This window comes from Podarcis erhardii (assembly GCF_964252035.2).
Source record: "Podarcis erhardii genome assembly, chromosome: 18".
Taxonomy (NCBI): domain Eukaryota; kingdom Metazoa; phylum Chordata; class Lepidosauria; order Squamata; family Lacertidae; genus Podarcis; species Podarcis erhardii.
The window spans coordinates 7,382,457-7,410,214 of NC_138516.1; the positions used below are offsets into that span (position 1 = coordinate 7,382,457).

Sequence of the window (27,758 nt, forward strand, 5' to 3'; positions counted from 1 at the left end):
GGGGGCGTGGCTCTCCCTCGAGGACTGAGGGGGAAAGGGGCGTGGCTCTCTCGATGAGAATAAGAAGGGGCGTGGCCCTCGGAGGAGGGCCGTGGTTATCTCGAGAAATGGGAGGAGAGGGGGCGTGGCTTTCGTGAGGAGAGACCAGGGGGCGTGGCTCCCCGGGGATTCGCTACTTATTGGCTGAGGCGGAGCGGCGGCGGGAGGGGGGGGAGGAAAAAGAGAGAGGGCGTGACGTCGCGGAGGCGGGGCATGCGCAGTCGTTCGCGCGGGCGGCGGGCTGAGAAGGAGCAGAAAATGGCGGCGGCTGTGGCGGCGGCGGTTTCGGAAGGCGGCGCCAAGATGGCGGAGGCCGGGGCCTTGGCCGGAGGAGGGATGGCGGCGGCCAACGGGGCTGGCAACGGCGTCGGGGAAGGCGTCCCCAAGAGGTACGGGGGGAGGAGGAGGAGGAAGCCGGTCGAGGAAAAAGGAAAAAAAAAAGGGGCATTTGCCTTTCCTCACGGGGTGGGCGCGCCACATCCGGGAACGGAGAAATTCCCCCCCAGTCTCTTGTCTGAAGTGGGACCGGAAGGGGGGTCCCGAGGGACATCTAGTCGGGCCCGCCGGGAAGGGGAAGGCCTGGCTGGGTTTCGCCCGCCAAATCCGCGAAACGAAAAGGAGAGAGAAATTGGAGGGGGAGGGGAGGGAGGCCAAGAGGGATGGGGCTTAGCAGAGGAGAAGTTGAGGTTTTCCGTTAAAAAAATGATATGGTTATAGGAATTCTGAGGTTTATATATATGTATATAATATGGTTATAGGAATTCTGAGGTGTGTATATATATATATATATATATAATAGGGTTATAGGAATTCTGAGGTGTGTATATATATGTATATAATATGCTTATAGGAATTCTGAGGTTTATATATATGTATATAATATGGTTATAGGAATTCTGAGGTGTGTATATATATGTATATAATAGGGTTATTGGAATTCTGAGGTTTATATATATGTGTATAATATGGTTATAGGAATTCTGAGGTGTGTATATATATATATATATATATAATAGGGTTATAGGAATTCTGAGGTGTGTATATATATGTATATAATATGCTTATAGGAATTCTGAGGTTTATATATATGTATATAATATGGTTATAGGAATTCTGAGGTGTGTATATATATATATATATATATAATAGGGTTATAGGAATTCTGAGGTGTGTATATATATGTATATAATATGCTTATAGGAATTCTGAGGTGTGTATATATATGTATATAATATGCTTATAGGAATTCTGAGGTTTATATATATGTATATAATATGGTTATAGGAATTCTGAGGTGTGTATATATATATATATATATATAATAGGGTTATAGGAATTCTGAGGTGTGTATATATATGTATATAATATGCTTATAGGAATTCTGAGGTTTATATATATGTATATAATATGGTTATAGGAATTCTGAGGTGTGTATATATATGTATATAATAGGGTTATTGGAATTCTGAGGTTTATATATATGTGTATAATATGGTTATAGGAATTCTGAGGTGTGCGTGTGTGTATATATATATATATATATATATATATGCTTTCGTAGATTTCGTAGATACAGACACCATCCAGTAGCCAATCCATGGTGGCACCTCCGGATGCTGCACCCCCCTGCAATCCCTACACAGATCTGGCTGACACAAGCCACAAAACCACAGCTCGCCCCTATACACGAAGCCAAGCCAGAGCACAACTAAGTACAGTACAGCCATCTTCTCAGGAAAACTCTTCACAAAGTTCAAGAGGTCAAGACACAAAGACTTTAACAACTAATCCACACCTAATGACCCACCTAAGTGGTACTCAGGATATCACTCAAGAAATCACTCAAGATATCTCTCAAGTAATTAAGGAACAAAAGAAGAAAAGGCACACTAGCCTGGGAACTTCCTCTCTGCCCAGAACATTGGAGGCTATACACCACACCCCCTCTACAGTATTTATAGGAACTCAAACACTGAGATCCTGCTCTGTTCCAGTAACAAGAAGCCGAAAGCACCAGCCTGAAGATGACGAGTGAGACCTCGTCGAAACGTCGCCTAGACACCCCAACTTTTACACGGGAAGACACCCGAGGACACCAAAACCTGCATATATATATATATATATATATATATATATATATATAAAATGGTTATAGGAATTCTGAGGTGTATATATATGTATATAGTATGGTTATAGGAATTCTGAGGTGTGTATATATATGTATATAATATGGTTATTGGAATTCTGAGGTTTATATATATGTATATATATACACACACACACACATACATATAGAAAGAGACATGTATGTATGTGTGTGTGTATATATATATATATATGTACACACACATATATATGTAAAATACAGTGGTACCTCGGGTTACATACGCTTCAGGTTACACACTCCACTAAGCCAGAAATAGTGCTTCAGGTTAAGAACTTTGCTTCAGGATAAGAATAGAAATTGTGCTCCGGCGGCGCAGCTGCAGCAGGGGGCCCCATTAACTAAAGTGTTGCTTCAGGTTAAGAACAATTTCAGGTTAAGTACGGACCTCAGGAACGAATTAAGTACCACTGTATGTTCATAAATGTACAAGGCAAAGACATACGTAAGTCTATAAACCACGTGCCTGAAATAGTACAGGAGAGCAATCCTGAAGCCATTTTGACTATTCCCAAATTGACCTCAAATATCTCTCTGCAAGGAGGAAGGAAAAGCTTTTTGCAGTTGTCTTTTGACTGGGGCTTACTGTCCACTCGGCCAAGCTGATAAAGCTCCATCTTCCGGCCGAGCCTTCAAAATCGCCTCCGAGGAATAATTAACGATCTCAAGCCTTTGACGAGGCTCCAAGGTGCATTCTGTTCAGCAGAGTTTCCAGCAGCATGCGGAAGTGATGAGATTCGTGGCTACATTGCAAAGAGTTTTATGTCTGCGTAGCTTAGAATTTTCAGGAAAATTTTTTAAAAACTGAAGATACCAGAAAAAATTGGGCGTTTTTGCTGCTGTTACTAATATTAAGCAACACCTCAGTCTAAGAGTCTGTTCAGCAGCCTCAGCTTTTGTAGCCTAGCTCTCTCCTCCCTGGCCTGGTGGGAAAAGGCCTGCAAGGCAGGGAGCACATTTTCCAGGACTCACAGCTAACATTAATATATATACAGTAGCACCTCGGGTAATGTAAATTTCAAGTTGCAAAAGCGACAAACCCAGAAGTGTTTTGCCGCATGCGCAGAAGCAGTCTACCACCATGCGTGCATGCAGAGAAGCGCTGTACCACTTCTTCTCGGGTTGCGGAAACCTTGGGACCCAGCTGGACTTCCGGAACGGATCCCATTTGCAACCAGAGGTACAGTGGTGCCTCGCAAGATGAAATTAATCTGTTCCGTGAGGCTCTTCGTATAGCGGTTTTTTCGTCTTGCGAAGCAAGCCCATTGATAGCTTAGCGGATTAGCGCTATTAGCGGTTTAGCGGTTTTTAGCGGATCAGCTGATAAACGGCTTAGGAAAAGCGGGGAAAAAACCCGCAGGAACACGCAAGACATTACATCTTGCGAAGCAAGCCCATAGGGAAATTCGTTTTGCGAAGCGCTTCCAAAACGGAAAACCCTTTCGTCTAGCGGGTTTTCCGTCTTGCGAGGCGTTCGTCTTGCGGGGCACCACTGTACCATTGTACTAATATACCGAGAGCGTCAGTGTATATACCCCTCCCCCCCTTGTTTTTTGCTTTGGGTGCTAAATGCTGGAAGGCTTTGAGCTGAGTAACTTCTAAAATACCTTAACCGTAGGCCTCTTTCCTTTCTTTGCAGTGAAGGCGAGCGGCCAACCCAGAACGAGAAAAGAAAGGAGAAAAGTGCCAAGCGTGGAGGAGGGAGTCGCTTTGAGCCCTATGCCAGCCCTTCGAAAAGATACCGAGCCTTCATTACCAACATCCCCTTCGATGTGAAGTGGCAGTACCTCAAAGATCTAGTCAAAGAGAAAGGTAAACAGCTCTGCGTATGCCTGAGCTGCAACGTTTCGCCCTTCCCCGTGGCGTTAATTTTTCCTCCTCTTGAAGCTGGGAGCGTGCCAGAGGTGATTCTGGGTAGCTGTAGCTATGTTGAAGAAGCAAGGTTTTTTTGAGGACAGGCTCTCCCGATGGTGCATGCTAGCTGCTGTCCCCTCACAGGATGTGTCCTGTGTGTGCAGGTGTTTGGCATTGTCTAGAAGGCTTCAGAGCAAAAGAGTCTTTGCAGTCCCTTGGAAGAGGCGAGACTTCTATCATCGGGGGCCTGGTGTGAGCTTTCTTTTTTTTTTTTTCCAAATACTGGAAATGCTTTTGAAGCCTTTCATGGGTCTGGACACGTTTTGCCGCTGAGGAGAAGGGGAGCAGCTTTCCTCCTGGTTGATGCAATCTTGCTTTCGTTGTTGAATATCCAGGACCGTTTAAGAGTGAACTCCAAAGGAGGATGGGTTGCCTTCCCCCGCCTTTCCCTTTTCGTCTTGCAAAAGGGTGACTTGATTGGCTCCTCCATTCCGCTCATAGCTTTGTCCTAAATCCTTACAAAGATTTACAGTTCCGAGGGAAATCTGGCCCAAAAGAAGCGATTCCACCACGTTTCAAATAAAGAACTCCCCCCCACAGACATATTTTTCATCCAAAAAGTCAACACAGAATTGGAACCAAACTATAATCTGTTCATAGCTGAATAATGAGCTACAGAGCAAATATTTAGGGGGGAAATAAGGGGGGGGGGAATCTATCCTCCTGGAGGGCATCTCTGGAAACGCATTATAAATTGGGAAATAAATTTGGGTCACGTGCTTTGAAACTTAGGGTCCCTGTGGCTTAAAGTGGAGAACGATGGCTAACGTGCTTAGGAGCCTAAGGAAGTGCAGGGAAGGTTCCCTTGAGGCAAATGGGGATTACACGCACAACCCCGTCAAGGGATGTGTGGCCCATTCACACGTAACATGTCAACACTCAGTGTGGTGCATGTTGGTAGCCCCAGAGATCTCAGTAGCTTTCAGCAGATGGTGGATTCACAGGCTAACTGTCCGGTCCTCCTTCCAGCTATGGTTTCGTTACATTGAATGGAACGCCGCTTTGGAACGTGACAGTTACTGATCTACGCCGTGCGTGAAATATTGGCGAATAGGAACGTGTGTGTGCATAGCTGTGTCCCACTGCAAGCCCTGCGCTGAGCTTGTGTGTTTCGGCCTTTCCTTCAGCTCGCGCGGATGCCAAAATCTTAACGTGGGACCGCTTTTTCCTCTTGTTGCTCTGCTCAGCTGCTTATCCTGGCAGGTGATCCCGGGAGGAAAAAAAGAGAAATCCTCTTCGTTCTCTCTGCAGATAGCTTAGTGTGTTATGTACAGATGAGAGCGTTCTTGGGTTTTGTGACTGCAGCCCAGAGTTGATTAATCTGGCATCGCTTAAAGCTGCTTTCCCCCCCAGCCCCATTCACCAAAAACGATTGCTTAAGGCAGTCCAAATTAATTACTCTCGATGCAAGTCACCATAGTTCCAAGAACTAGGAATGTGGCTCTAAAAACGGTTAGCATTCTGGGTTTTTGTATGTAAGAATTACAGGGCCCCCAGGTTCAGGTTTAGGAGCAGCAGCTAAACTGAGGTGACAGACTGCTGCTCCATCACTCAACAACCGTGGGATTTATAATAGTAACTCCAGAGGCATCTTTGGTGCCAGTAAGTATGGTTTAGAAGACTTTTAAGTGTTGTGGTCTGTTCAGATCTCACCTGGTGTGTTTTGGATGCCTCTCTTTGAAATGTTTTTAATGGTGTCCTCCTCTCGGTGAAGTCATTTCAGTTTTATCACTTGTTGGTGAAACTTAACGTTACAGGTGTGTGGTACGTTATCCTTTTTTATTATTATTTAACTTTATGCCAGTGTTCTTGATATTCCTCCACCTAAATCAGTACACAGAGCAATGGGATACAAAATCTAGGAGCCATGTGGCTCCTGGGAACTGGAGTATTCACCGGGACAGGCAGGTGGAGATGCTAGACTTCAAAAGTGGTTCCTGGACATCTCCATTCAGTCGCAAAAGGCCCGTTGCCAGTTGCAAAATGCGACTGTCGTCTGGCTACTTTCAAACGCTGACTCAGAAGAGCTTGGGTAAAGTGATGTAGTCTGGACTCAGACCCCTTGTGAGATGGGACCTGTTTCAAGCCTCTCTTAGGACAGTGTTTGGGAGGAATGGGTTTTGGGCTGTGAAGTTCAGCCCAATAATTTAAGTAGATCACATGCTTTCTAGCGTAAAGTGTAATATTTCCCTCCGCCCCCCATGACGCTGATTTTAACCCAGACTTGGGGAGCAGCAGCAAATGGCGTAAACCAGAATTGCAGGTTTTTCGATTGCTGAAAAGCAGCGCAAAGCAAAATCTGTATTGGAAAACTCACATCTGGTCACTGTGGAGAAAGAAATGTGGAAGTGGAAAGGGCTAGTGTGTTGTACTAGTTGGATGAGTGGAGTCAGGTTGAAGTGCAAACCCTTTTGCACTATCTGTAGCTCCTTTGAGGAAAAGTAGGAGATGCCTGTAAATTCAAGATTTAGCCACATGGCATAAATAGAATCCTGAATTCAGGGGCAACTTGGGAGTAGAAAAAACCAACCTGGTCTTCTGTTAAATAGACTCTAAACTCCCCTATGAGGAAGGGGTTTTCCAGTATAGAGAAAAGGCAAGATAGAAGTGTCTAAAATGATGCATTGGATAGAGAAAACATTTTCTCCTTGTCTCATAGCACTAAAACTAGGAGTAATCCAGTGAAACTTAATGTGGGACGATTGCAGGACAGACAGAAGAAAGGGCTTCCTCACACATGGTTAAGCTATTAAATTTCCTCCTGCAAGAGGCAGCGATCGCCACCGACTTGGGTGCCCTTAAAAGAGGATAAGTTAACAGAGGATCAGGCTGCCAACGGGTACGATAACCCTGAAGGCTGCCTCCACTATTGTGGGGAGAGTGGCTCTGTTTGTGTGCCTCCCATAGGCATCTGTCTGGTTGGCCTCCCTGGGAACAGGCTGCTGGACTAGATCCAGCAGGGCCCTTTTAATATTCTTAAGCGTTAATTAGTTTCGAGGGTTTGGCTAAAGAGGGTGACAATAGCCCATGCGAGGTTTCCATCTCTTGTCTCGGTCCCCAGAGATGAACGGGCATCAACGCCTGAGGGAAACTTGAAAGGCATGGTAACCTAGTGCGAGGAAATCAAGGCTATGTGTTCGACTCTGGTTTGATACGTATCACAGACCTGTAACGCCAAGTTGCGGTGGACTAGCAAATGTGGAGTGTTCCTGGGCTTTTAATAAGGCAAAGGCTCCATATAAGGTTGTTGACGATTGTTCTAAATCCCCCTTGTTTTCTTGGCTTTCTCCCTTGGTCTATGTACCGTCTGGAATCTCATTTGTAGTTGGTGAGGTAACATACGTGGAGCTCTTAATGGACGCTGAAGGAAAGTCAAGGGTAAGTCTCCGAGAGAATTTCTTCCGTGGATTTTTACTACATGACCAAAAAAAAAAAAAAAAAAAAATTGATAAAAAAATAAATAATGTAACTGTTAACGGTGTGGAACCAAATGAACTTGGGATGCGTAGTGTGTATGGTTTTATCGTCGGCGCTGCCCCAGAGCTGCTTGGTGTGGGGTGGGAGGAGGTGGACATGGGGCATGTTAGACGGAGCAGCAACCCTCTGCTGCCCTCCTTTGGTGTTTGGCTGTATGACTTATGCATGGGTCCTTGTGTACTTTCTTTACTGGTACATGAACGTCCAAATCCTTAGCCTAAATGTTTCTCGTGGTTCTCGTTGCTGACCTTTGTAAGCTCGGTGTGGAAGGAGAGAGGTTGCATAAATGTCAGAACTCCATGGCAGTCTGTGTCTAAATGTAAAAAATGAAGATAGCTGTTGCAGGCGTCCATTGCTTTTCAGTTCAGTGGAAGGTAGTTTCAGACTCTTCCCTGAAGGCTGATTTCTTTAGGGGGTAGAGTGGCTAGAGGTTGGATGTCCTAGAGGCAAGTAGGAGCTCGAAGAGTGACGTCTCTGAGAGAAGTTGGGAGTCTTGTCTGAATATCATTACTCCTTTTGCGTCAGCCCTAGCCATGTAGCTTCTAGGATGCAGGTAAATAGTTCTGCCGCTTGTTAAAACAGCAAAATTTTGACCTTAACGACTGTAAAGACAAACAAGTATCCTTTTTAAATATCTTAAGCTCATCTGGCTCTTTACTGACCTGTTCCTTTTCCTTCCTGCTCTGCGCTCTGCTCCTCTCTGCCTGCCATGAAATTTCCACGTCGAAAGGGATGTGCGTAAGTAGCTGAACCACCTTATTGTAGCAACTGGGCATGGAACAGGGGGCACGGGTGACATCCGGGAGCCCTTTGTGATTCTGTTTGGGTTTCTTTTTTTCTTCCCCCCCTGCAGTGTTGTCGAGTTCAAGATGGAAGAGAGCATGAAGAAGGCTGTGGAGGTTCTCAACAAGCACAGCCTCAGCGGGCGGCCCTTGAAAGTGAAAGAGGTGAGCCTATGGAGGCTGCAGCTGCCTGTCTCTCCCCCTGCCCTGTCTCGCTTCCATAAGACAATTTAGTGGAGCCCCCCCCCCCCAAGAATTCCAGTGCCACAGGATAGTTCTCATAAGGAAGAAGAAGAAGAAGAAGAGTTTGGATTTGATATCCCTCTTTATCGCTACCCGAAGGAGTCTCAAAGCGGCTAACATTCTCCTTTCCCTTCCTCCCCCACAACAAACACTCTGTGAGGTGAGTGGGGCTGAGAGACTTCAGAGAAGTGTGACTGGCCCAAGGTCACCCAGCAGCTGCAGGTGGAGGAGCGGAGACACGAACCCGGTTCCCCAGATTACGAGTCTACAGTGGTGCCCCGCAAGACGAACGCCTCGCAAGACGGAAAACCCGCTAGACGAAAGGGTTTTCCGTTTTGGAGGCGCTTCGCAAAACGAATTTCCCTATGGGCTTGCTTTGCAAGACGAAAATGTATTGCAAGTTCCTGCGGGATTTCCCCCCCTTTTTCCCCCTTTTCCTAAGCCCTAAGCCGCTTATCAGCTGATCTGCTAAAAGCCGCTAAACCGCTAATAGCGCTAATCCGCTAAGCTGTCAATGGGCTTGCTTCGCAAGACGAAAAAACCGCTAGACGAAGAGCCTCACAGAACGGATTAATTTCGTCTTGCGAGGCACCACTGTACTGCTCTTAACCACTATACCACAGGGCTGAGCAACCTGTGTCTGGGCTGTATCAATTTCCCCTTCCAGGTCTCACATGATTAACTGCTCTTACCTACATCGGAAGTCATCCTACCAGCATGAAGGTTGAGCACGAATGCTTCCCTGATCTCTAGCTTTCTTAGACAGCTGGCTTTCCGGCTGCTCTGAAGGGTGAGAGTTTGCCTAACCCCCTCTCCCCTTTCTGTCCTAGGATCCTGATGGAGAGCATGTGAGGAGAGCCGTACAGAAGGCCATGGCTGCATCTGGTGGCGGGATGGGGATCGGCCCCGGTCCCGGCGGCCCCGGCATGATCAACATCCCTCCCAGCATCCTCAATAACCCAAACATCCCCAATGAGATCATTCATGCCCTGCAGGCAGGCAGGCTTGGGAGTACGGTCTTTGTGGCCAATGTGAGTGGCCCCCTTTGTCTTGCCTTTGCTCGGTCGCTGTGTCATCTGTGTTGTCCCTTAAGGAGCCTGGTGGTTTTGCAGCTTCTTGAAATTTTTGCATCTTGCATTTGCTTGGGAAGGTTCTGCAACTGGCGTTGGGGCAGCTGAACATCTGAACATGCCTTTGCCTTTATGAAGCAGGATATTTTGAGTGTGGATATTTTGAGTGTATTTTCTTATCTGTCCTCTGCTTGCTTTCTTGCCCAAAAGTCCGTGTGATGGTGAGGGGCGGAAGAGGTCTTGCACTGAACCTCCCCACCCCTACTGATAGGTTGTTTTTTTAAAAAAAGCATCTAGTATTTGCAAAGGGATGAACAGAGATGTGGGAGCATGGCGATCCCTACCCCTCCCTAATAGAGATGAGAGGATAGAGGAAAAAGCAAGCGAACTATTTAATCCTACACAGTCGTCTTCTTTTTTCCTTTTTCACATTTGGATCCTTATGTCTCCAAAACAGCACCATCCACTGTTTGAGATCCCTGGCTTTGCAAAGTAGAAAATGCCTTTAGGGAAAACAGATCACGGGGGGAGAGAGAGAAACTTAATGGCATTCTGACTGACTGGGGGGAAAGAATGGAGTATGTTGGAAAGGGACACATCAGGGTCCCCTTGTTAACAATAATATATCACCACAACAAAGTGTGGCAACAGAGAGCTCTTCTGATTCTCAAAAGCACCATTGTCCACTCTATATAAAAGGAAGGGTGAGGCGTGGGAAGGTGTGTCTTAATTTTGTGTCCAGGGGGCTCTTCCAGCTAACGGGTTAACTTTAACTTGGTCAGCTCTTAATGCAGTAAAAATGCTGCTTGAGAGCTGTTCCTTTATGTCAGGCATAGGCAAACTCTGGCCCTCCACATGTTTGGGACTCCAATTCCCATCATCCCTAGCTAACAGGACTGATGGTCAGGGATGATGGGAATTGTAGTCCCAAACATCTGGAGGACCAGAGTTTGCCTATGCCTGCTTTATGTGAAACAGGTCTTGTGGGTGGTTTTAACACAGCTGAGCTTCATTTGTACGCTGTGTTGTGGTTGATTCTGCTCAGAGATATTTCTGAATGATACTGAGATACAAGCTGCCCCTCAGGCTTTTAGTCCTATCTGTGCTTTGTTGGCTTTTCACCTTAAAGGTCACTCTTCTGTTGCTTAAGCACTGTGTTCTTGTTAGCTATTCTTCTGAGTCGAGCAGAGCGATGCAGCGGTTTCACCCTCAAAGCCCTAGCGATGAAGTAGACGCCACACGCAAGACTCTGAGGATGACGTTTTGCTTGCAGGATGGCGACTATTAATGAGCAGTAGTATTTATGCATATCGAGTCTAATACAGTGGTACCTCTAGATACGCACACCTCTGGTTGCAAATTCCTCAGGATGCGGCCGGACCTCTGGAACGGATCCCGTTCGCAGCCGGAGGTACCACTGTACAATGTGTTTCTCTCCCTTGAGCCCAAGAGAGGGTCTTCTTGCTTCTTCTAAAACTCCATTGAAGCAGTCCATAAATTATAGCTTCTCTGTCCTCACCAACTCCTTCCGGACACAGTGCTCAACAAAAACAAAACATGCTCAACAAAACAACGGCAAAACAGCCAGCCAGCCCCCACCCCTATCACTACCTCAGAGACACAGATGCTCACTTTAACAGGTAGTTGACAAATGGTCAAGGCAATGGATTCAGCATTTCTGTGACCTTCATTGGAGTCACAAGATTTGTAGTTGTGTTACATTACATTACAGTGGTACCTCGGGATGCGAATGGGATCCGTTCCGGGGCCCCGTTCACATCCTGAATAGAACGTAAGGCACGTCTGTGTGTGCGTAGGTTGCGTTTTACTGCTTCCGCACATGCGCGTGACATCATTTTGAGCGCCTGCGCATACGCAAGCGGCGAAGCCTGGAAGTAACACGCTCCGTTACTTCCGGAGCGCAACCCGAAAGCGCTCGACCTGAAGCACCTTCAACCCGAGGCATGACTGTACATAGGTTTCCTTTTCGCCCGGTGTAATCTGTTCTTTGAAAAATACATTTTCGTACACATACTAACCGTTCTCCCTCGCCTCCTTCAGCTGGATTACAAAGTTGGCTGGAAGAAGCTGAAGGAGGTGTTCAGCATGGCTGGCGTAGTGGTCCGGGCAGACATCCTGGAAGACAAAGACGGGAAGAGCCGGGGCATCGGCACAGTGACTTTTGAGCAGGCTATTGAAGCTGTTCAGGCCATTTGTATCTTTCTCTGGGTCTGGGGGTGGGAAGGGTGATAGTCGAAGAGGGCACAAGTTGCAGAATTCCTGCACATACACCCAGGGAATAATCTATGGGCTTTTTGGTGGAGATGATGGTGCTTCACCTCTGTGTCCCAACCTTAACCAAGCTGGGTTTTTCAAACTTGGGTTCCCAGCTGTTTTTGGACCACAGCTCCCATCATTCTTGACCACTGGTCCTGCTAGCTAGGGATGCTGGGAGTTGTAGTCCAGAAACAGCTGGGGACACGGGTTTGGGAAGCCCTGATCTAAGGGCTAGTTCATACAAACAGCATTTGAGGTGGGAATCTGTTTTTGGACTGGCTGTTTGAGGCTCACACTGTTCGCTGTTCCTGTGCATGGGGTGGGACCTCATAATCTCTATGTAGAAAAAAAAAACTAATGTCAATGAGAAGCTGAGGTTAGCTATGGGGTAGGGGAATCTGTAACCCTCCAGATGTACCCTTCCATCATCCCTGACCCCTAGAGGCTGATGAGAGTTGAAATTTGGTAATACCTGGCAGGCCACAAGTTCTCCATCTCTTGGCTAGAACCTCCGCTGGCATGCTAGCTTTCTACATGCAGGGAATCTTTTTAAACTTGGTTCAGGATTTTGCCATGTGACCCTCCACCTGTGGCTGAAGTATTGAGGAAGAGTTAGGTGTGTACATTTGTAAAGCTGATTTATTTAAAATTTCATATATTTTTCAGTCTTTACACCACCCCACCGTGAAATTCTATGCCTCTGTTTTCTGAATAATCATAATCATAATCATAATCATAGATTATTGTTGTGGTGCAAAAACATGACACGAGACACATATACCTATTATTATTTTTCAAGAGGTGCGCTCAAAATCACCAAAAAATCAAGGGTCACTTCTGTATCCATAGATGTCTTCAGTGATTATTGGTGGTTCCGTTTATTTATTTCTACATGCCACTTGACACCATTGTTTCTAAGCCATGCACTGTGGTGTTACAAAAGAGAGACTTAAAATTAACCAGAAAGGCTTCCTTAAAACACCTGCAGAAAATTAAGTCTCCACCGGGCACCTGAAGTTCACTAGGGAGAAGGCCTGTCTGAATTGAGCCTGAAGGCAGTTCCACAAAATTGGAACTTTAGGGTGCAGGCACGCATCAGCCTGTGCTTTTCTTTTTAAAAAACAGTGCAATCTTCCGGTGTAAGCTTTAATTGGATGGTGGTTTTTTGGGAGCCCCGTCATGCAAATTCAAGAGCATTCATTTTGATTCCAGTGGCTCTGACTTTGACCCAGACCTGGAGCAGTAGAGATGGGGGTGGGGAGTGTAGGAGAAAAGCACCTAGAGAACCTCAGCACTCTGAATATGCCCATGGGTCCCAAAAGGTTGATGGCCTCTGCCGATAGACTCGTGGTTCGAGTGTCACACTTTGGCAGCTGCCGGTTGGAGAAGGAGGTGGATCTGGTCAGACTAAACAAAAAGCTGTCAGGTGCTTGCAGGGGCCATCTCTTCAGGGCTTTGTCAGGCTAATCCATGACGTACGCTCCTTGACCCAAATCACAGCCATGTTCAATGGGCAGCTGCTGTTTGATAGGCCGATGCATGTGAAGATGGTAAGTAGAACAATAATAATGTTTATATGCCATGCACATAATGTATATGCCCCAGACACACTCAGCAGCTTCTAGCTAGGGTTGGGTGATACCGGCTTTCAACATTGCAATATTTCACCAGCTAGGCATCGCAATATATTCATTCAATGTCTGAAATAAGGATGGAACTTGTTAGAGGCATTGGCTGGCTTCTTGTTGTTTTGTGTGCGTCGTGATTTGTGTTTAGCACGCACATGCGCGCACCCCACGATTCGCAGCATATTGCCAGATCAAAAATTATGAAACCTATATCATGATACAGACTTCACAAACGGGTTTTGGACAATGTGTGTCGCCCAGCTCTACAATCCACCAGAGTAGAAAAACATCAAACATTAAAGCAGGGGTCAGCAAACCTTTTCAGTAGGGGCCTGCTCCACTGTCCCTCAGACCTTGGGGGGGACACACACACACTATATTTTGAAAAGAAAAAAAATGACCGAATCCCTATGCCCCACAAATGACCCAGAAATTCATTTTAAATAAAAGGACACATTCTACATACGTAAAAGCATGCTGGTTACTGGTCCGCCCATGGGCCGGATTTAGAAGGCGATTGGGCTGGATCTGGCCCCCGGGCCTTAGTTTGCCTACCCATGCATTAAAAGCTTCCCTATGCAGAGCCGCCTTCAAAACCCTGTTTATGATTTTCATTTGGTGGGAGGGCATCCCACAGTTGTGTACAAAATCGAATGCTACAGTCAGCTGCTGCATTCGGCTTTGTATCGATCTCTGCATCTGATATTTCAGGACGAGCGAGCCTTGCCGAAAGGGGACTTCTTTCCTCCGGAGCGTCCGCAGCAGCTTCCTCGTAAGTATCTCCAGAAAAGGTTACACAAGAAATGGCTGTGTTACACCACATGGGAAGTAGCTCGCACACCTGCCCTGTGGAAGAGTGTGTACTTGTCATCAGGAAATTTGCTTGCTCTCCTGCTATTTTCCACCGTAAAAAGTTACCGTATTTTTTGCACCATAACACTCACTTTTTTCCTCCTAGAAAGTAAGGGGAAATGTCTGTGCGTGTTATGGAGCGAATGCCTGCGGGTGGCGGGGGGGATCTGCTGCAGTCGTGAGCAGAGGATCCATGGTTCCCCTTCCTTCCCTCCTCTGTGGTTACAAAGCATGGATCCACATGGATCCTCAGGATTTTTGCATTGGGCTACTCCAAACTCACTGTCAGATCACACGTCTGTGGCCACAGCATGAACCACAAAAATCATATATCCACTATTTCGTTTAGAATATTTTTTTTCTTGTTTTCCTCCTCTAAAAACTACGTGCGTGTTATGGTCTGGTGCGTGTTATAGAGTGAAAAATACGGTAAATTCTCAAGTTCAGTGGGCTATTCTGTCGGGGCACTTTAAAATTAGTACGCGACATTGGTTGTCAACCAGTGTGCTGTGGCACCCTGTGGAGACGAGGTATGGTCGGGGGAGCCGGGGGGGGGGCTGTCCTTTAATTAACTTGCAGACCGTATCTTCCTGCATCTCTCTCTTTCTGCCCCCCATGACTCTTTTCCTTGAGTCTTCCTCCTCCTTGCTGCCTCCCAGTCATGTTCCAGATTCCTAATCTCTCCCCTCCATTTCTGGCACGGTGTACATAGGAGCTTCTGCCATGAGCTCAGAGAAAACCCCACTTATGCATATCCTGCAGTGGTTTAAAACTGACTTAAGATGTAGAAAAATAAAAAAACCAACTAAAGCTACGTTGTTTAGTTGTCTAGATGTCTTAGTCGTGTTCCACTCCATGACCCCATGAACCAGAGCATGCCTTGGAAACTCTCCCTTTCTTCTCAAAGCTGCTCCTTTTTTATGTCCATGGAGTTCTCTTGGCAAAATAGTGGAGTGGTTTGCCAGTTCCTTCTCCAGGTGGATCACATTTAGTCTAAACTCTTGGCTATGACCTGTCCGTCTTGGGTGGCCCGGCATGGCATAGCTCATAGCTTCTCTGAGTTATTCAAGCCCCTTCGCCACGGTAAGGCAGTGATCAATGAAGGAGAACTAGAGGTATATATATGTATAAAAACTGTTTCAAACACACCAATAGAAGAAAAAAAGCATAGCACCAGCCGTTTCATTTAAAGCGGTCAGTTACCAAAAGCCTGTTGGAACAAGGTTTCCACGTGTCGACGGAAGGGCAGCTAGCCTGGCTTCTCTTTCCAGGGAGGGGGTCAGCGGCGTAGCGTGGGTTGTCAGCACCCGGGGCAAGTAATTTGCGCCCCTAACCTGCCAGCTTCTTTTTGCTGCTGCCTGGGCTGGGGTATTTACGGTAAGGTGGGGGCGGCGGTGGCAGGTCCGTGTCAGGTGATCTGAGGCGAGTTGGCGCTGGCGCCCAAATGACGCCGCTTGCCCAGAGGAGGAGGGCAGAGAGGTGAGGAAAATGCAACATGGCCCAGCTGCAGCTGGGCTGTGAGGAGGGGCTGCCTGGCGCGCGGGGACCGTGGCGAGCGCTGAGAGCTGCTGCCTGCCGGACGCCTTCAGCCCGGACGCGCGCACAGCTCGTCGGTTCCGCGAGACATGGGGCTCTGCTACAGCCTGCGCCCGAGGCTCTTCGGTGACTCTGGAGGCGGCGAGCGTGCCCCCCCAGATGGTGCGCCCGGTGCGGCTGGCCCCCCCTGTACCCCCCATGCCACGCCGCTGGAGGGGGTGAATGCACACTGATACTGATGGCTGGTTTTTGAACCTCTCTTCTTTTGCAGATGGACTCGGAGGCATTGGCATGGGACTGGGGCCAGGAGGAATACCTATTGATGCAAACCATTTGAACAAGGGTTTGGGTATGGGCAACCTGGGACCCGGAGGTGAGCAAGGAACCGGGGCCGGGCTCTTTACTTTTCTGAGCTGGTCTATCCCGGTGTCTGAAATAAGGATGGATCAGGTTTTCAAACTTTGTGATATATCGCCAGCTAAACATCGCAGTACACTGATACATCACAATGTCTGAAATAAGGAGGGTGCTGTGTAGAGGCATTGGCTGGCTTCACGGTTTCTCCCGCATTGTGATTTTTGCATCACACAAGCCTTATGATTTGTGGCCTATTACCAGGTCAAAGATTATGAAACCGATATCACAATATGGGCTTCAAACTTGTTTTGGACAATAATCCAGCAGCGTCTGAAGAGCACCCTATCCAGCTAAATCTGCTATAATAATAATTTATTTATACCCCGCCCATCGGTTGGGTTTCCCCAGCCACTCTGGGTGGCTTCCAACAAAATATTAAAATACAATAGTCTATTAAACATTAAAAGCTTCCCTAAATAGGGCTGCTTTCAGATGTCTCTTAAAAGTCCGGTAGTTGTTTTTCTCTTTGACATCTGGTGGGAGGGCGTTCCACAGGGAGGGCGCCACCACCGAGAAGGCTCTGTGCCTGGTTCCCTGTAACCTCACTTCTTGCAATGAGGGAACCGCCAGAAGGCCCTCGGCACTGGACTTCAGTATCCAGGCAGAACGATGGGGGTGGAGATGCTCCTTCAGGTATACAGGACCAAGGCAGTTTAGGGCCTCGGGAAAGCTGGCCTTTCAGGTGTGTTTAGACTCTCTGCTCCTACCAGACCTAGCCAGCACGGCCGGTGGAAACGAACAAAGGGAGTTGTCGTCCAGCATCATCTGATATGGAAGAACGCTGACGGAGCCGAAAGCTCTGTCTCTTGTTTGCGAACTGCTGGCGCCGCCTCGTTTGTCCCAAACAAGTTTTATCTCTCAGGAGTAAAGAGGGTGCCTGAGCCTAAATCGAGAGCAATCAACCGTCTGCGTCCCTGCTGTCCGGCCACACGCTGGAAACGATTTTGATTTCCTTCACACGGCACTTAGATAATCCACTCCCACGGGAGTGGCAATAGCCCTTCCCTTTTAAAGGGAAGGGAGACCCAACGCATTGTGGAGAACAGTTATCTGTGACTGCTTGGCATGGTGACTGTATGCAGCCTGTAGGAGCAAGAGGCAGTCTGCCCCTGAATACCAGCTGCTGGCAAAGCTAATAACAATAATCTTATTATTTTTACCCTGCCCATCTGACTGGGTTGCCCCAGTGACTGTTAATCCTCATGTCCTCTTTCCAAGAATAATCAGTGATAATAGGGCTGCTAGACTAGGGAAGAAGGCTTTTGGCCTATACAGTGGTGCCCCGCAAGACGAATGCCTCGCAAGACGGAAAACTCGCTAGACGAAAGAGTTTTCCGTTTTGGAGGTGCTTCGCAAAATGAATTTCCTATGGGCTTGCTTCGCAAGACGAAAATGTCTTGCGAGTTCCTGTGGGTTTTTTTTGCTCTCCCCCCCCCTTTTTCTAAGCCGCTTATCCGCTAATAGTGCTAAGCCGTCAATGGGCTTGCTTCGCAAGACGAAAAAACCGCTAGATGAAGAGACTCGCGGAACAGATTCTTTTCGTCTTGCGAGGCACCACTGTATCTCCAGTGAAAGGATTGTGCAGTGGGAAAAGACTGTTCTCTGTGTCTGGAACCTTGGGAAGCTGCTGCCAAACCACGGCTGACAATAACCAGCTCAGGTGGATCAGTCCTCTCGATCTTAACACTGTCATAGGTTCTAATTTCCACTCGTCTGTTCTCTTTTAGGAATGGGCATAGAAGGCTTGGGCTTTGGAATGAACAAAATGGGAGGTAAGTAGGGGAACGGGGGCCGGAACTGGTGTACGGTGGCAGGATTGCAGCAGGGTCCTGGTGATACTTAACGCGACCCTCACCTCAGAGCAGGTTCCCCTGCCGTGCATATTCCCGAGCCATCTCTGCAACACTTTTATGTAATGTGTTCATACACTGCATTTCCAGAGTAGGTCAGACAGTGGTTGGCTTGACCTGATGGAAAGCTCTAAAGTCCCAAGCCTTAGGTAAAGGTAAAGGTACCCCCTGACCATTAGGTCGTGACCGACTCTGGGGTTGCAGTGCTCATCTTGCTTTATTGACCGAGGGAGCCGGCGTACAGCTTCCGGGTCATGTGGCCAGCATGACTAAGCCACTTCTGGCGAACCAGAGCAGTGCACGGAAATGCTGTTTACCTTCCCGCCAGAGTGGTACCTATTTATCTACTTGCACTTTGACGTGCTTTTGAACTGCTAGGTTGGCAGGAGCAGGGACCGAGCAACAGGAGTTCACCCTGTCGCGGGGATTCGAACCACCTACCTTCTGATCGGCAAGTCCTAGGCTCTGTGGTTTAACCCACAGCGCCACCCGCGTCCCAAGCCTTACATACCGCTAATGTCTGAAAATAAAGGAGCCATTGGAGCTCTTGAAATCTGAGCCTGGTGCCCTCTCAAATCCCACAGATGGGTTAGCTGGCAAGGCATGAGGGATTGGGAACTTGCTCATTGTTGCTTTTATTGTTGTTATTCAGGGATGGAAGGGCCTTTCAGCGGAATGGAGAACCTAGGCCGTTTCCCTTCTGGGATGAACCTCGGCAGGATGAGCGGTGAGACAAAAGATTGCCAATCGGTTTTGCGCTTAATAGGGCTTGGGAAGGAGAATGGTGCTGAAACTCACAAGATTTTCAGAGTATCAATTCTGAGGTTATTTAAACCTTTGATTCTGATCGTCTTTCTTTCACTTAGTCTTGACAGGGATGTGAGGGACCTGAGTGGGGCCCTCTAAATGCTGATGGGCTGTGACTCGTGTTATTCCTGGACACTAAGTTTCTTGACTGGAGCTGATAGGTGGTCCAGCTGTATGCTTTTGAATGCCAGATGACAACAGAGGAGAGCTCTTGCTTGAGAAAGGCCCTTGGAAGCATGACTCTGGCCGTGGTAGATTTTGAATTCCATCTAGCAGGCCTATTTTGTCGGGTGCTTTTATTACTATTTATTAAAAAGTAATTAAATCTGTATGCTGCCCTTCATCCAAAGACCACAGGATAGTTTATGCAACATACCAATATATACCGTATTTTTTGCTCTATAAGACTCACTTTTCCCCTCCTAAAAAGTAAGGGGAAATGTGTGTGCGTCTTATGGAGCGAATGCAGGCTGCGCAGCTATCCCAGAAGCCAGAACAGCAAGAGGGATTGCTGCTTTCACTGCACAGCGATCCCTCTTGCTGTTCTGGCTTCTGAGATTCAGAATATTTTTCCCCCCTTGTTTTCCTCCTCCAAAAACTAGGTGCGTCTTGTGGTCTGGTGCGTCGTATAGAGCGAAAAATACGGTACATAGCAAACAAACAAAAAAGAGGAGCAAACTATTAACGCCTCTCTTACAGACTATTTATTGTGTTCTTATTCATCACTTCTTGCAAAAGAATAAAGTGTTGGTGCGACTTACAGCAGTGTGAAAACAGTAATAAAATCTGCCACAAATGCATCATTGAAAAGCAATGCAACTGATAAAAGTGTTCATCCACAATAATCAAATGCAAAAAAAATGCCCTCCCCCACATATGCCCGAACATAGAAATGATAGCAAATTCCCACCTACCTGGCACAAAACGATAAATTGGGTCCCAAAGCTTGAGAGAGAAGAAATGCCTTTGCAGGGTGCCAAAACGATGAGTGTTGGTACCAGGCAAGTTGTCCCTGGGCTCATTTTTGGGGACGGGTCATAGCTTAGTGGAAGAATCATAGAATTGTTGAGTTGGAAGGGATCACAACCCCCTGCAGTGCAGGAGTCTTTCACCCAATACGGAGCTCGAACCCACAACGTTGAGATCAAGAGACTCGTGCTCTACCGACTTGAGTTCCAGGATTCAAGAGCGCTCCCTTTGCATGGTGTTGTAAACAAAAATTGCCCTTTTCCCTTATGGGGTATCCCAGAGCCCATATAGAGTCCTTACATAGGTTCCCTATTGGTAGGAGAAAATAACAGAGGCCAACCAGAGACTATTGAGAAGCAAAGCAGCTAGTAAGCTTGATCTTTATTGAACTGTTGCAACAGGGTGCTCCCCTCACCCGCAGGAAAGGAGGAGGACCCAGAAAAATAGTGTGCAAGGGCTTATAAAGACTTTTGAAATTGCCACCCTGTAGATCAAGACCACCCCCAGAAACATCATACCTACATCACAGAAAAGGCAGTCTAAACAGAAATTTAAATGTTTTTCTCTTGTCCTTGTTTATCTCCTGTCTGGCAGGTTACTTGATTGGATTGCCTGGGGAGCCTGGCCAGTCTTTTGTAGTGATAAATACTTAGTTCCTGGGCCAGGTCACAGGCTCACACCCTATTCAAACACAGACATACCCTTAAGACAGGATTTGTGAAGGAAAAGACAATGGGGAGGCTTTCCCACTTTGACCTTGCAGAGAAAACATTTGCTCAGTTTAGGAATCAAAGTGGCTTCAGGTCGGTCTTCCAGTGCTGATCTATGTACGTGCGGTTATGAACATTGCCATATATCTAAGACCTCAAAATTCCTATCACAATGGCGATAACAATCCCTACTGTCTCTAGTAAGGGATGAAAATGTCCTTCGCCTGAAGCTCTAGGAAGCCACTGTCAGTCAGTATAGACTGGGAAGCCGCATTTTCTTTGCCTTTTGGCTTTGTGTTTTCCGCTCTAAAAACTGCTCTTCGTTTCCAGAAATGGACCGTGCGATCGGAGGCGGGTTTGAAAGAGACTTCCCGAGGAACGAAATGGGGATGCCTCGTAGCTTTGGGGACACCCTGGACAGGGGGCTAGGTAAGTGTGGTCCACTCTGTGTCTTCCCAGCTGTGACAAACCCTTCTTAGGCTTGGGTCTTGTGTGTGCTCGGCAAAGCAGCCACTGACATCTCCCCCCTCCAGTTTGAAAGGGTGTTTTCTGGTTGTTGTCTTTACTCGCCTGACAACCAAAGAGAAAGGAGATGGCGATTAGGATAACCAGGTCGGTTCCCCGCCCAGCCACCCTCCACAGCGCACACCCCACCGTATTCTGAAGTTTCGTTCAAAAATGTGAGCTTGCGATACAGCACACCAGTGTGTGGAGCAAGTCAGAACCTGGCAGAGAAATGGGGCTGTGGAGTCCTTTTTGCTGGGGATAATTCAGACGGAAATCCCCAGGTGTCAAAAAGGGGTATTTGTGTATGCCACTACTGTGGCTCATGATTTGTTAGCCCAAAAACGGAAAACGAGCGAGGTCCCAACTAAAGAAGAATGGCAACGTAAACTGATGGAATATGCTCAGCTTGCGGACCTAACATATAGAATAAGAGAACAAGAAAAAAACATGTTTAAAGAAGATTGGAAAATGTTTATTGAATAAAGGTAAAGGGACCCCTGACCATTAGGTCCAGTTGTGGACGACTCTGGGGTTGTGGCGCTCATTTCGCTTTATTGGCCGAGGGAGCCGGCGTCCAGCTTCTGGGTCATGTGGCCAGCATGACTTAAGCTGCTTCTGGCGAAACCAGAGCAGCGCACAAAAACGCCGTTTACCTTCCCGCCGGAGGGGTACCTATTTATCTACTTGCACTTTGACGTGCTTTCGAATTGCTAGGTTGGCAGGAGCAGGGACAGAGCACCGGGAGCTCACCCCTTCACAGGGATTTGAACTGCCGACCTTCTGATCGGCAAGTCCTAGGCTCTGTGGTTTAACCCACAGCGCCACCCACGTCCCTGTTTATTGAATACATGGGGGGAAATTGTGTACACTTGAAAATAGAAGGGAAGTTATTGATATCTTTAAGGTTGAATATTCTGAATTGTAAAATAGAAAATTTAAAGAATGGGGCTCCGGGCCTGGAAGGAGGCAAACCTCAGAGCCCGTATTCTGCTGGGAGAAGCGGCTGTGGGTGAACCTGTTAATCCAATTAATTCCAATATTTAAATTACACTAATTGTGCTTGGGTCTGTCTCTTGAGTTGCCCCTTTCTAGAGGGCTTGTTCCTGCCTTTCCCTTGCTGATGTGTCTCGTCTCCTCTTTCTCTTTTGCAGGTGGCGGCGGAGGCGGGGCCAGCATCCCCACCATCGACCGCATGGCCCCCGGCCTCGACCGCATGGCCACGGGCATCGATAGGCTCCCCTCGGGCATGGGGCATGGCATAGAAAGAGTGGGCTCCGAGATGGACAGGATGGGGCTGGTGCTGGACCGCATGGGCTCCGGCGTAGACAGGATGGGCTCCGGCATCGACCGGATGGCTCCCCTTGGGATAGACCACTTGGCGTCCAACATGGACCGCATGGGCTCCGGGATAGACCGAATGGGGACAGGGATGGAGAGAATGGGCACAGGGCTAGGGTTCGGCATGGACCGCATGGGCTCCGCCATGGACCGCGTCGGCACAACCATGGACCGCATGGGCGCTGGCGTGGACCGCATGAGCTCCGGCATAGAAAGGATGGGCCTGGGCATGGACCGCATGGTCCCTGCGGGGATGGGCCCCGCAGGAATGGGCCCCGTGATGGACAGGATGCCCGCGGGGCTGGACCGCCTCGGGGCGGCCTCCATCGACAGGATGGGACTGGACCGCATCGCGGCCAGCAACATGGACAGGATGGGGCTCGACCGCATGGGGGCTGCCGCCACCAACATGGACAGGATGGGGCCCGCCATGGGGCAGGGCATGGGGGCAGGGCTAGACAGGATGGGGCTCGCCATGGGGGGCACCTTCGAGAGGACGATGGAGATGGACCGGGGGAACTTTGCCGCCGGAAGCTTCGCCGGCGCCCTCGGGACCGGAGGACCTGCTGCCGCCGCTGGTGTAGCCAGGAAGGCTTGCCAGATTTTTGTGAGAAATGTGAGTGGGGGCAAGATGGCAAGCCGCTGGGTTGAGCTTTGGGCTGGTGCTCCAAGTAGATTTTCCTCCCTCTGCCAAGTACCCCACATCCCACCCCACCCCGTCCCCTGTGAGAAATCAGAACTGAGCATGCTGGGAGGTTTTCATAGGCTCGAACCTTCAATAGGTTGTGTGGCTGGATGTAGTCTCGTGATAGGAAAGCATTTTGAGTTTCCTAGCAAGGGGGAGGTGTTGGGATACTGCCAGGGAGACGAAGCCATCAAGCAGGCCTCCACGTCGTCTCCGGACGATCTCCCAGTCTCCCATTGGAACAGTATCAGTCAGTTAGCGACACGAGCCTCAGACACATTCCAAGACTCGTGCACACCATTGCTGCAGAGTTTCCACAACGGAAGATTCAGCCAGGAGAGCATATTTACAGCTTTATTCAACGTAAATCAGAACAAAGGAAAAACATGACTGCTTGCATTCATGTTCAGGAAAACAGCCAGAACAAAAGCTATATACAGTGGTGCCCCGCAAGACGAATGCCTCGCAAGACGAAAAACTCGCTAGACGAAAGGGTTTTCCGTTTTGGAGGCGCTTCGCAAAACGAATTTCCCTATGGGCTTGCTTCGCAAGAAAACGTCTTGCGAGTTCTTGCGAGTTTTTTCCCTTTCCCCCCCCTTATTCTAAGCCACTAATAGCCGCCAATAGCCGTGCTTCGCAAGACGAAAAAACCGCAAGACGAAGAGACTCGTGGAACGAATTAATTTCGTCTTGCGAGGCACCACTGTACAAAACAGAAACTCCCAATGAGCAGGAAGTAAACAGGCATGTGACACACAACAATCATGCCTGACTCTTTTAAGGTGGAACGGAACTATATCCTAACAGGAGGTGCCTGACTTCTGGTTGGTGGTTGTTGGGGGTTCCTGTGATGATGATTCTGACTCCTCCTTTTTCCGCTCCCTTCCTAGCTTCCTTTTGATTTCACGTGGAAAATGCTGAAAGACAAGTTCAATGAGTGTGGTGAGTAGCTCAATTCAGGAGCGACCCGGAAATTCCCAAAGGTCACGGGAGAGCTATGTGTATTTTCCTGCGGGGGAGAGAGGATCATTTTGTGGGCTGAGTTGTCCTTCCCATGTTGCTCTATTAGACAGGATTAGATCAGGCATGACCCTCTCCCATGTGGGGAGGGAGACCCCTCCAGTTCCCAGTTCCTTCCTTCTGAGTTCCCACAGCAGGCTGTGTGGCAGATGCATTGTCCTCTGAGAAGAGACCTTTTGTGGATTTTGAACTTAATAAATCGGGAGAAGCATCCAGTCAGCCGGAAGATGGACAGTCCTCTTTCTTTTGGCTGGCTCTTCTGATGGAGCAGGTGGGAAAGATGCAGTGGTCAGGCTTAACCCCGTAGCTACGCCTGTTCTCTTGTTGGGAGAAGGCACTCGGGGGCCAGGAGGGGCCTTCTGGGGCCAGGATTGTTGCCTGACGCCCCTGAGTGAGGGTAAATCTCCTCCTGACAACCGTATGATCCAGCATTGATTGGGCCAGAGGGATTTGCCACTTCCTTCCCCCATCATTGAAGGCTTGGCGCTCTCATTTCAAGGGGGCGAAGGGTTAGACCAGGGGTCAGCAAACTTTTTCAGCAGGGGGCCGGTCCACTGTCCCTCACACCTTGTGGGGGGCTATTTTTTGGGGGGGGGGGAATGAATGAATTCCCACGCCCCACAAATGACCCAGAGATGCATTTTAAATAAAAAGACACATTCTTCTCATGTAAAAACATGCTGATTCCTGGACCGTCCATGGGCAGGATTTAGAAGGCGATTGGGCTGGATCCGGCCCCCGGGCCTTAGTTTGCCTACCCATGGGTTAGACTTTTGCTAAAAACTTCACTCTGCATGGGGGTTGCTGATTAAGTTTGTCCACATAGGAAGCTGCCTTGCACAGGGTCCACCCGTCTCAATATTGTCTACATCAGGGTTTCTCAAACTTGGGTCTCCAGCTGTCATTGGGACTACAACACCCCTGATCCGTAGCTAGCAGAATCCGTGGTCAGGCCTGTTGGGAATTGTAGTTCAGAAACAGCTCGAGACCCAAGTTTGGGAAACCCCGGTCTACACCGACTGGCAGTGGCTCTCTGGGGTTTGGAGGCATGAAGTCTTTCCAATCCCTACGTGGAGATCAGACCTGAGACGTTAGATGCTATGACACTGAGCTTCAGGTTTGCAGTCATACAGCTTGAACGTTTGAGGAAATCATTTGGGTACCACTAATAAAAGGCAGAAGGGACGCGGGTGGCACTGTGAGTTAAACCACAGAGCCTAGGGCTTGCCGATCAGAAGGTTGGCGGTTCGAATCCCCGCGACGGGGTGAGCTCCCGTTGCTCGGTTCCTGCTCCTGCCAACCTACCAGCTCAAAAGCACGTCAAAGTGCAGGTAGATCAATAGGTACTGCTCTGGCGGGAAGGTAAACGGCGTTTCCATGCGCTGCTCTGGTTCAGTAGAAGCGGCTTAGTCATGCTGGCCACATGACCTGGAAGCTGTACGCCAGCTCCCTCGGCCAATAAAGCGAGATGAGCACCGCAACCCCAGAGTTGGCCACGACAGGACCTAATGGTCAGGAGCCCCTTTACCTTTACCTAATAAAAGGCAGAGTGGCCTACGTGCCAGCATCTCTCTGCTGCTCCAGACTTCCAGTCCAACTCTCAGACTTAAAATCAAGGCGTTCCTACGAGAGGCGGTATCAAAATAACATGGAAGCAGTACAGAAATGGATCAGGTGGAGCTATAACTGATAAGGAATGTAGTGCTCAAGGTTTGGGCAAGGAGGACAGACCTGGGCTAAAGCGAGTCTTCTTCTCCCACAGGCCACGTCATGTATGCAGACATCAAAATGGAGAACGGCAAGTCCAAAGGGTGTGGCGTGGTCCGATTTGAATCCCCGGAAGTTGCCGAAAGAGCCTGCCGTATGATGAACGGGATCCAGCTTCGTGGCAGGGAGATAGACGTGCGGATTGACAGGAATGCCTAAGTTTTGTTTTTTGGCAGGGGCCTTTTTAAATACGAAGGGAGAGCGCTTGGGGATTGTACTTTCTTGTTGGGATTTTTTAAAAAAATTGGATGTGAAAATGGTAAGACAACTCAGTTGCTTTTTGGAGTAATTTTAGTTCCTTTTTAAAAATAAGATTTGTTTTTTCCCCGTTTTACTGTCCTGGGTTTTTGTTTTTGAATTGAAACTGTGTTTTAACATGCACAATCTGGTTCTATGTAGTGGCGTCGCATTACACTATGTCTTTGGTAAATAAACGCCAGTGGCGGGTGGCTATCAAGTCTTGTTCCCACCCTTTCCCTGGTTAGAGAAACTCTTTGGAAAGACCCTCTGAAGAAAGCAAGTCATGCTGATTCACTTCTGTGAATTTATGAAAAGTTTTTTTTAGGTTGTTTTTTTTTGAAAATCTACAACTAGACCATGAGTCAAACCAAAACCACATGTCTTGTATGAAGTCGATGTCTATATTAAAAGTGTTCTCTTGTGGCTGACAAAGAGTCCTGTTTTGGTTGTCACTGTGCATTTTGCAAAACTGATTTGTGGGCAGAAGCTTCATGTCAGTATTTGAAACCAGTGTTGGCCACTGGTTATGGGAATAACTGGATAGCATAATGAATATCATACAGCCTAATAGTAAAATAGTTCATCGTAATAAACAATCCTCTCTCCCCTCCCCACTTTCACAGGCCATAGATTATTTAATGGCCAAAGGCCTCGGTAAAGAAACATGTACAGTGGTGCCCCGCAAGACGGAAAATCCTCTAAACGAAAGGGTTTTCCGTTTTGGAGGCACTTCACAAAACGAATTTCCCTATGGGCTTGCTTCGCAAGACGAAAATGTCTTGCGAGTTCCTGCGGGGTTTTTTCCCCTTTCCCCCCCTTTTCCTAAGCCCTAAGCCGCTTATCAGCTAATCCGCTAAAAGCCGCTAATAGCGCTAATCCGCTAAGCTGTCAATGGGCTTGCTTTGCAAGACGAAAAAACCGCTAGACGAAGAGCCTCACGGAACGGATTAATTTCGTCTTGCGAGGCACCACTGTAATGATGGTGCCAAGGCGAGCCTCTGGGGAGACTCCCCCGGACTGTCAAAATGAAGGGAGAAGGGGGGAAGGCCGCCGGCAAAGCACAGCTCGCCCCCTTATCCCGATGGCTTGGGGTGGGCTTGGGAGTTGGGGGCGGTGTGCTCTCAGTGTGTGCGTGTGGCTGCGCTCGAAGATGTGCTGCTGCTCACGAGGCAAGGCAGGGCCCCCCCAAGGGTGGGACATGGACGGGACGGGCGGAAAGGGGACGCGTCGCAATGCAGCTCAACCCTGCTCGGTTCCACAGGCATTTTGCAAAAATGCATTCAAGTTGCATTTTGTCACTCCAATGTTTATCAGATCCATCTGGTATGCAGGATGAGACCCTCCCTGCCCGCAGACTGTCTTGCCAGGGTGCTGCATGCTCTGGTTACCTCTTGCGCTCTATGTGGTGCTACGTTTGAAGGTGACCCGGAAACTACAACTAATCCAGAATGCGGCAGCTAGACTGG

At 48.2% G+C, this 27,758-nt stretch overlaps 1 protein-coding gene and 1 long non-coding RNA gene across 3 annotated transcripts; one reads left to right on the forward strand and one right to left on the reverse strand.

Moving 5' to 3' along the window:
• Window positions 1-262: 262 nt before the first annotated feature.
• HNRNPM (heterogeneous nuclear ribonucleoprotein M) lies at window positions 263-26,726 on the forward strand. 2 transcript variants are annotated; one of them, XM_081846181.1, is made up of 15 exons: window positions 263-428; window positions 3,843-4,015; window positions 7,443-7,495; window positions 8,440-8,541; window positions 9,450-9,650; window positions 11,751-11,904; window positions 13,467-13,516; window positions 14,306-14,366; window positions 16,254-16,355; window positions 18,127-18,171; window positions 18,902-18,976; window positions 21,066-21,164; window positions 22,394-23,196; window positions 24,156-24,207; window positions 26,048-26,726. In XM_081846181.1, the coding sequence occupies exons 1-15, from the start codon at window positions 298-300 to the stop codon at window positions 26,209-26,211; spliced, it is 2,265 nt and encodes a 754-aa protein (XP_081702307.1). In that variant the 5' UTR covers window positions 263-297; the 3' UTR covers window positions 26,212-26,726. The 2 variants fall into 2 exon arrangements, with proteins under 2 accessions (XP_081702307.1, XP_081702306.1); XM_081846180.1 differs by lacking the exons at window positions 263-428; window positions 3,843-4,015; window positions 7,443-7,495 and adding an exon at window positions 7,820-8,332 and having other exon boundaries at window positions 8,448-8,541.
• LOC309333113 lies at window positions 23,606-24,127 on the reverse strand. Its single transcript, XR_014152393.1, has 2 exons — window positions 23,967-24,127; window positions 23,606-23,695 (listed from the first exon to the last, which is right to left on the reverse strand). It is a non-coding gene; the product is annotated as an uncharacterized lncRNA (long non-coding RNA).
• Window positions 26,727-27,758: the final 1,032 nt, after the last annotated feature.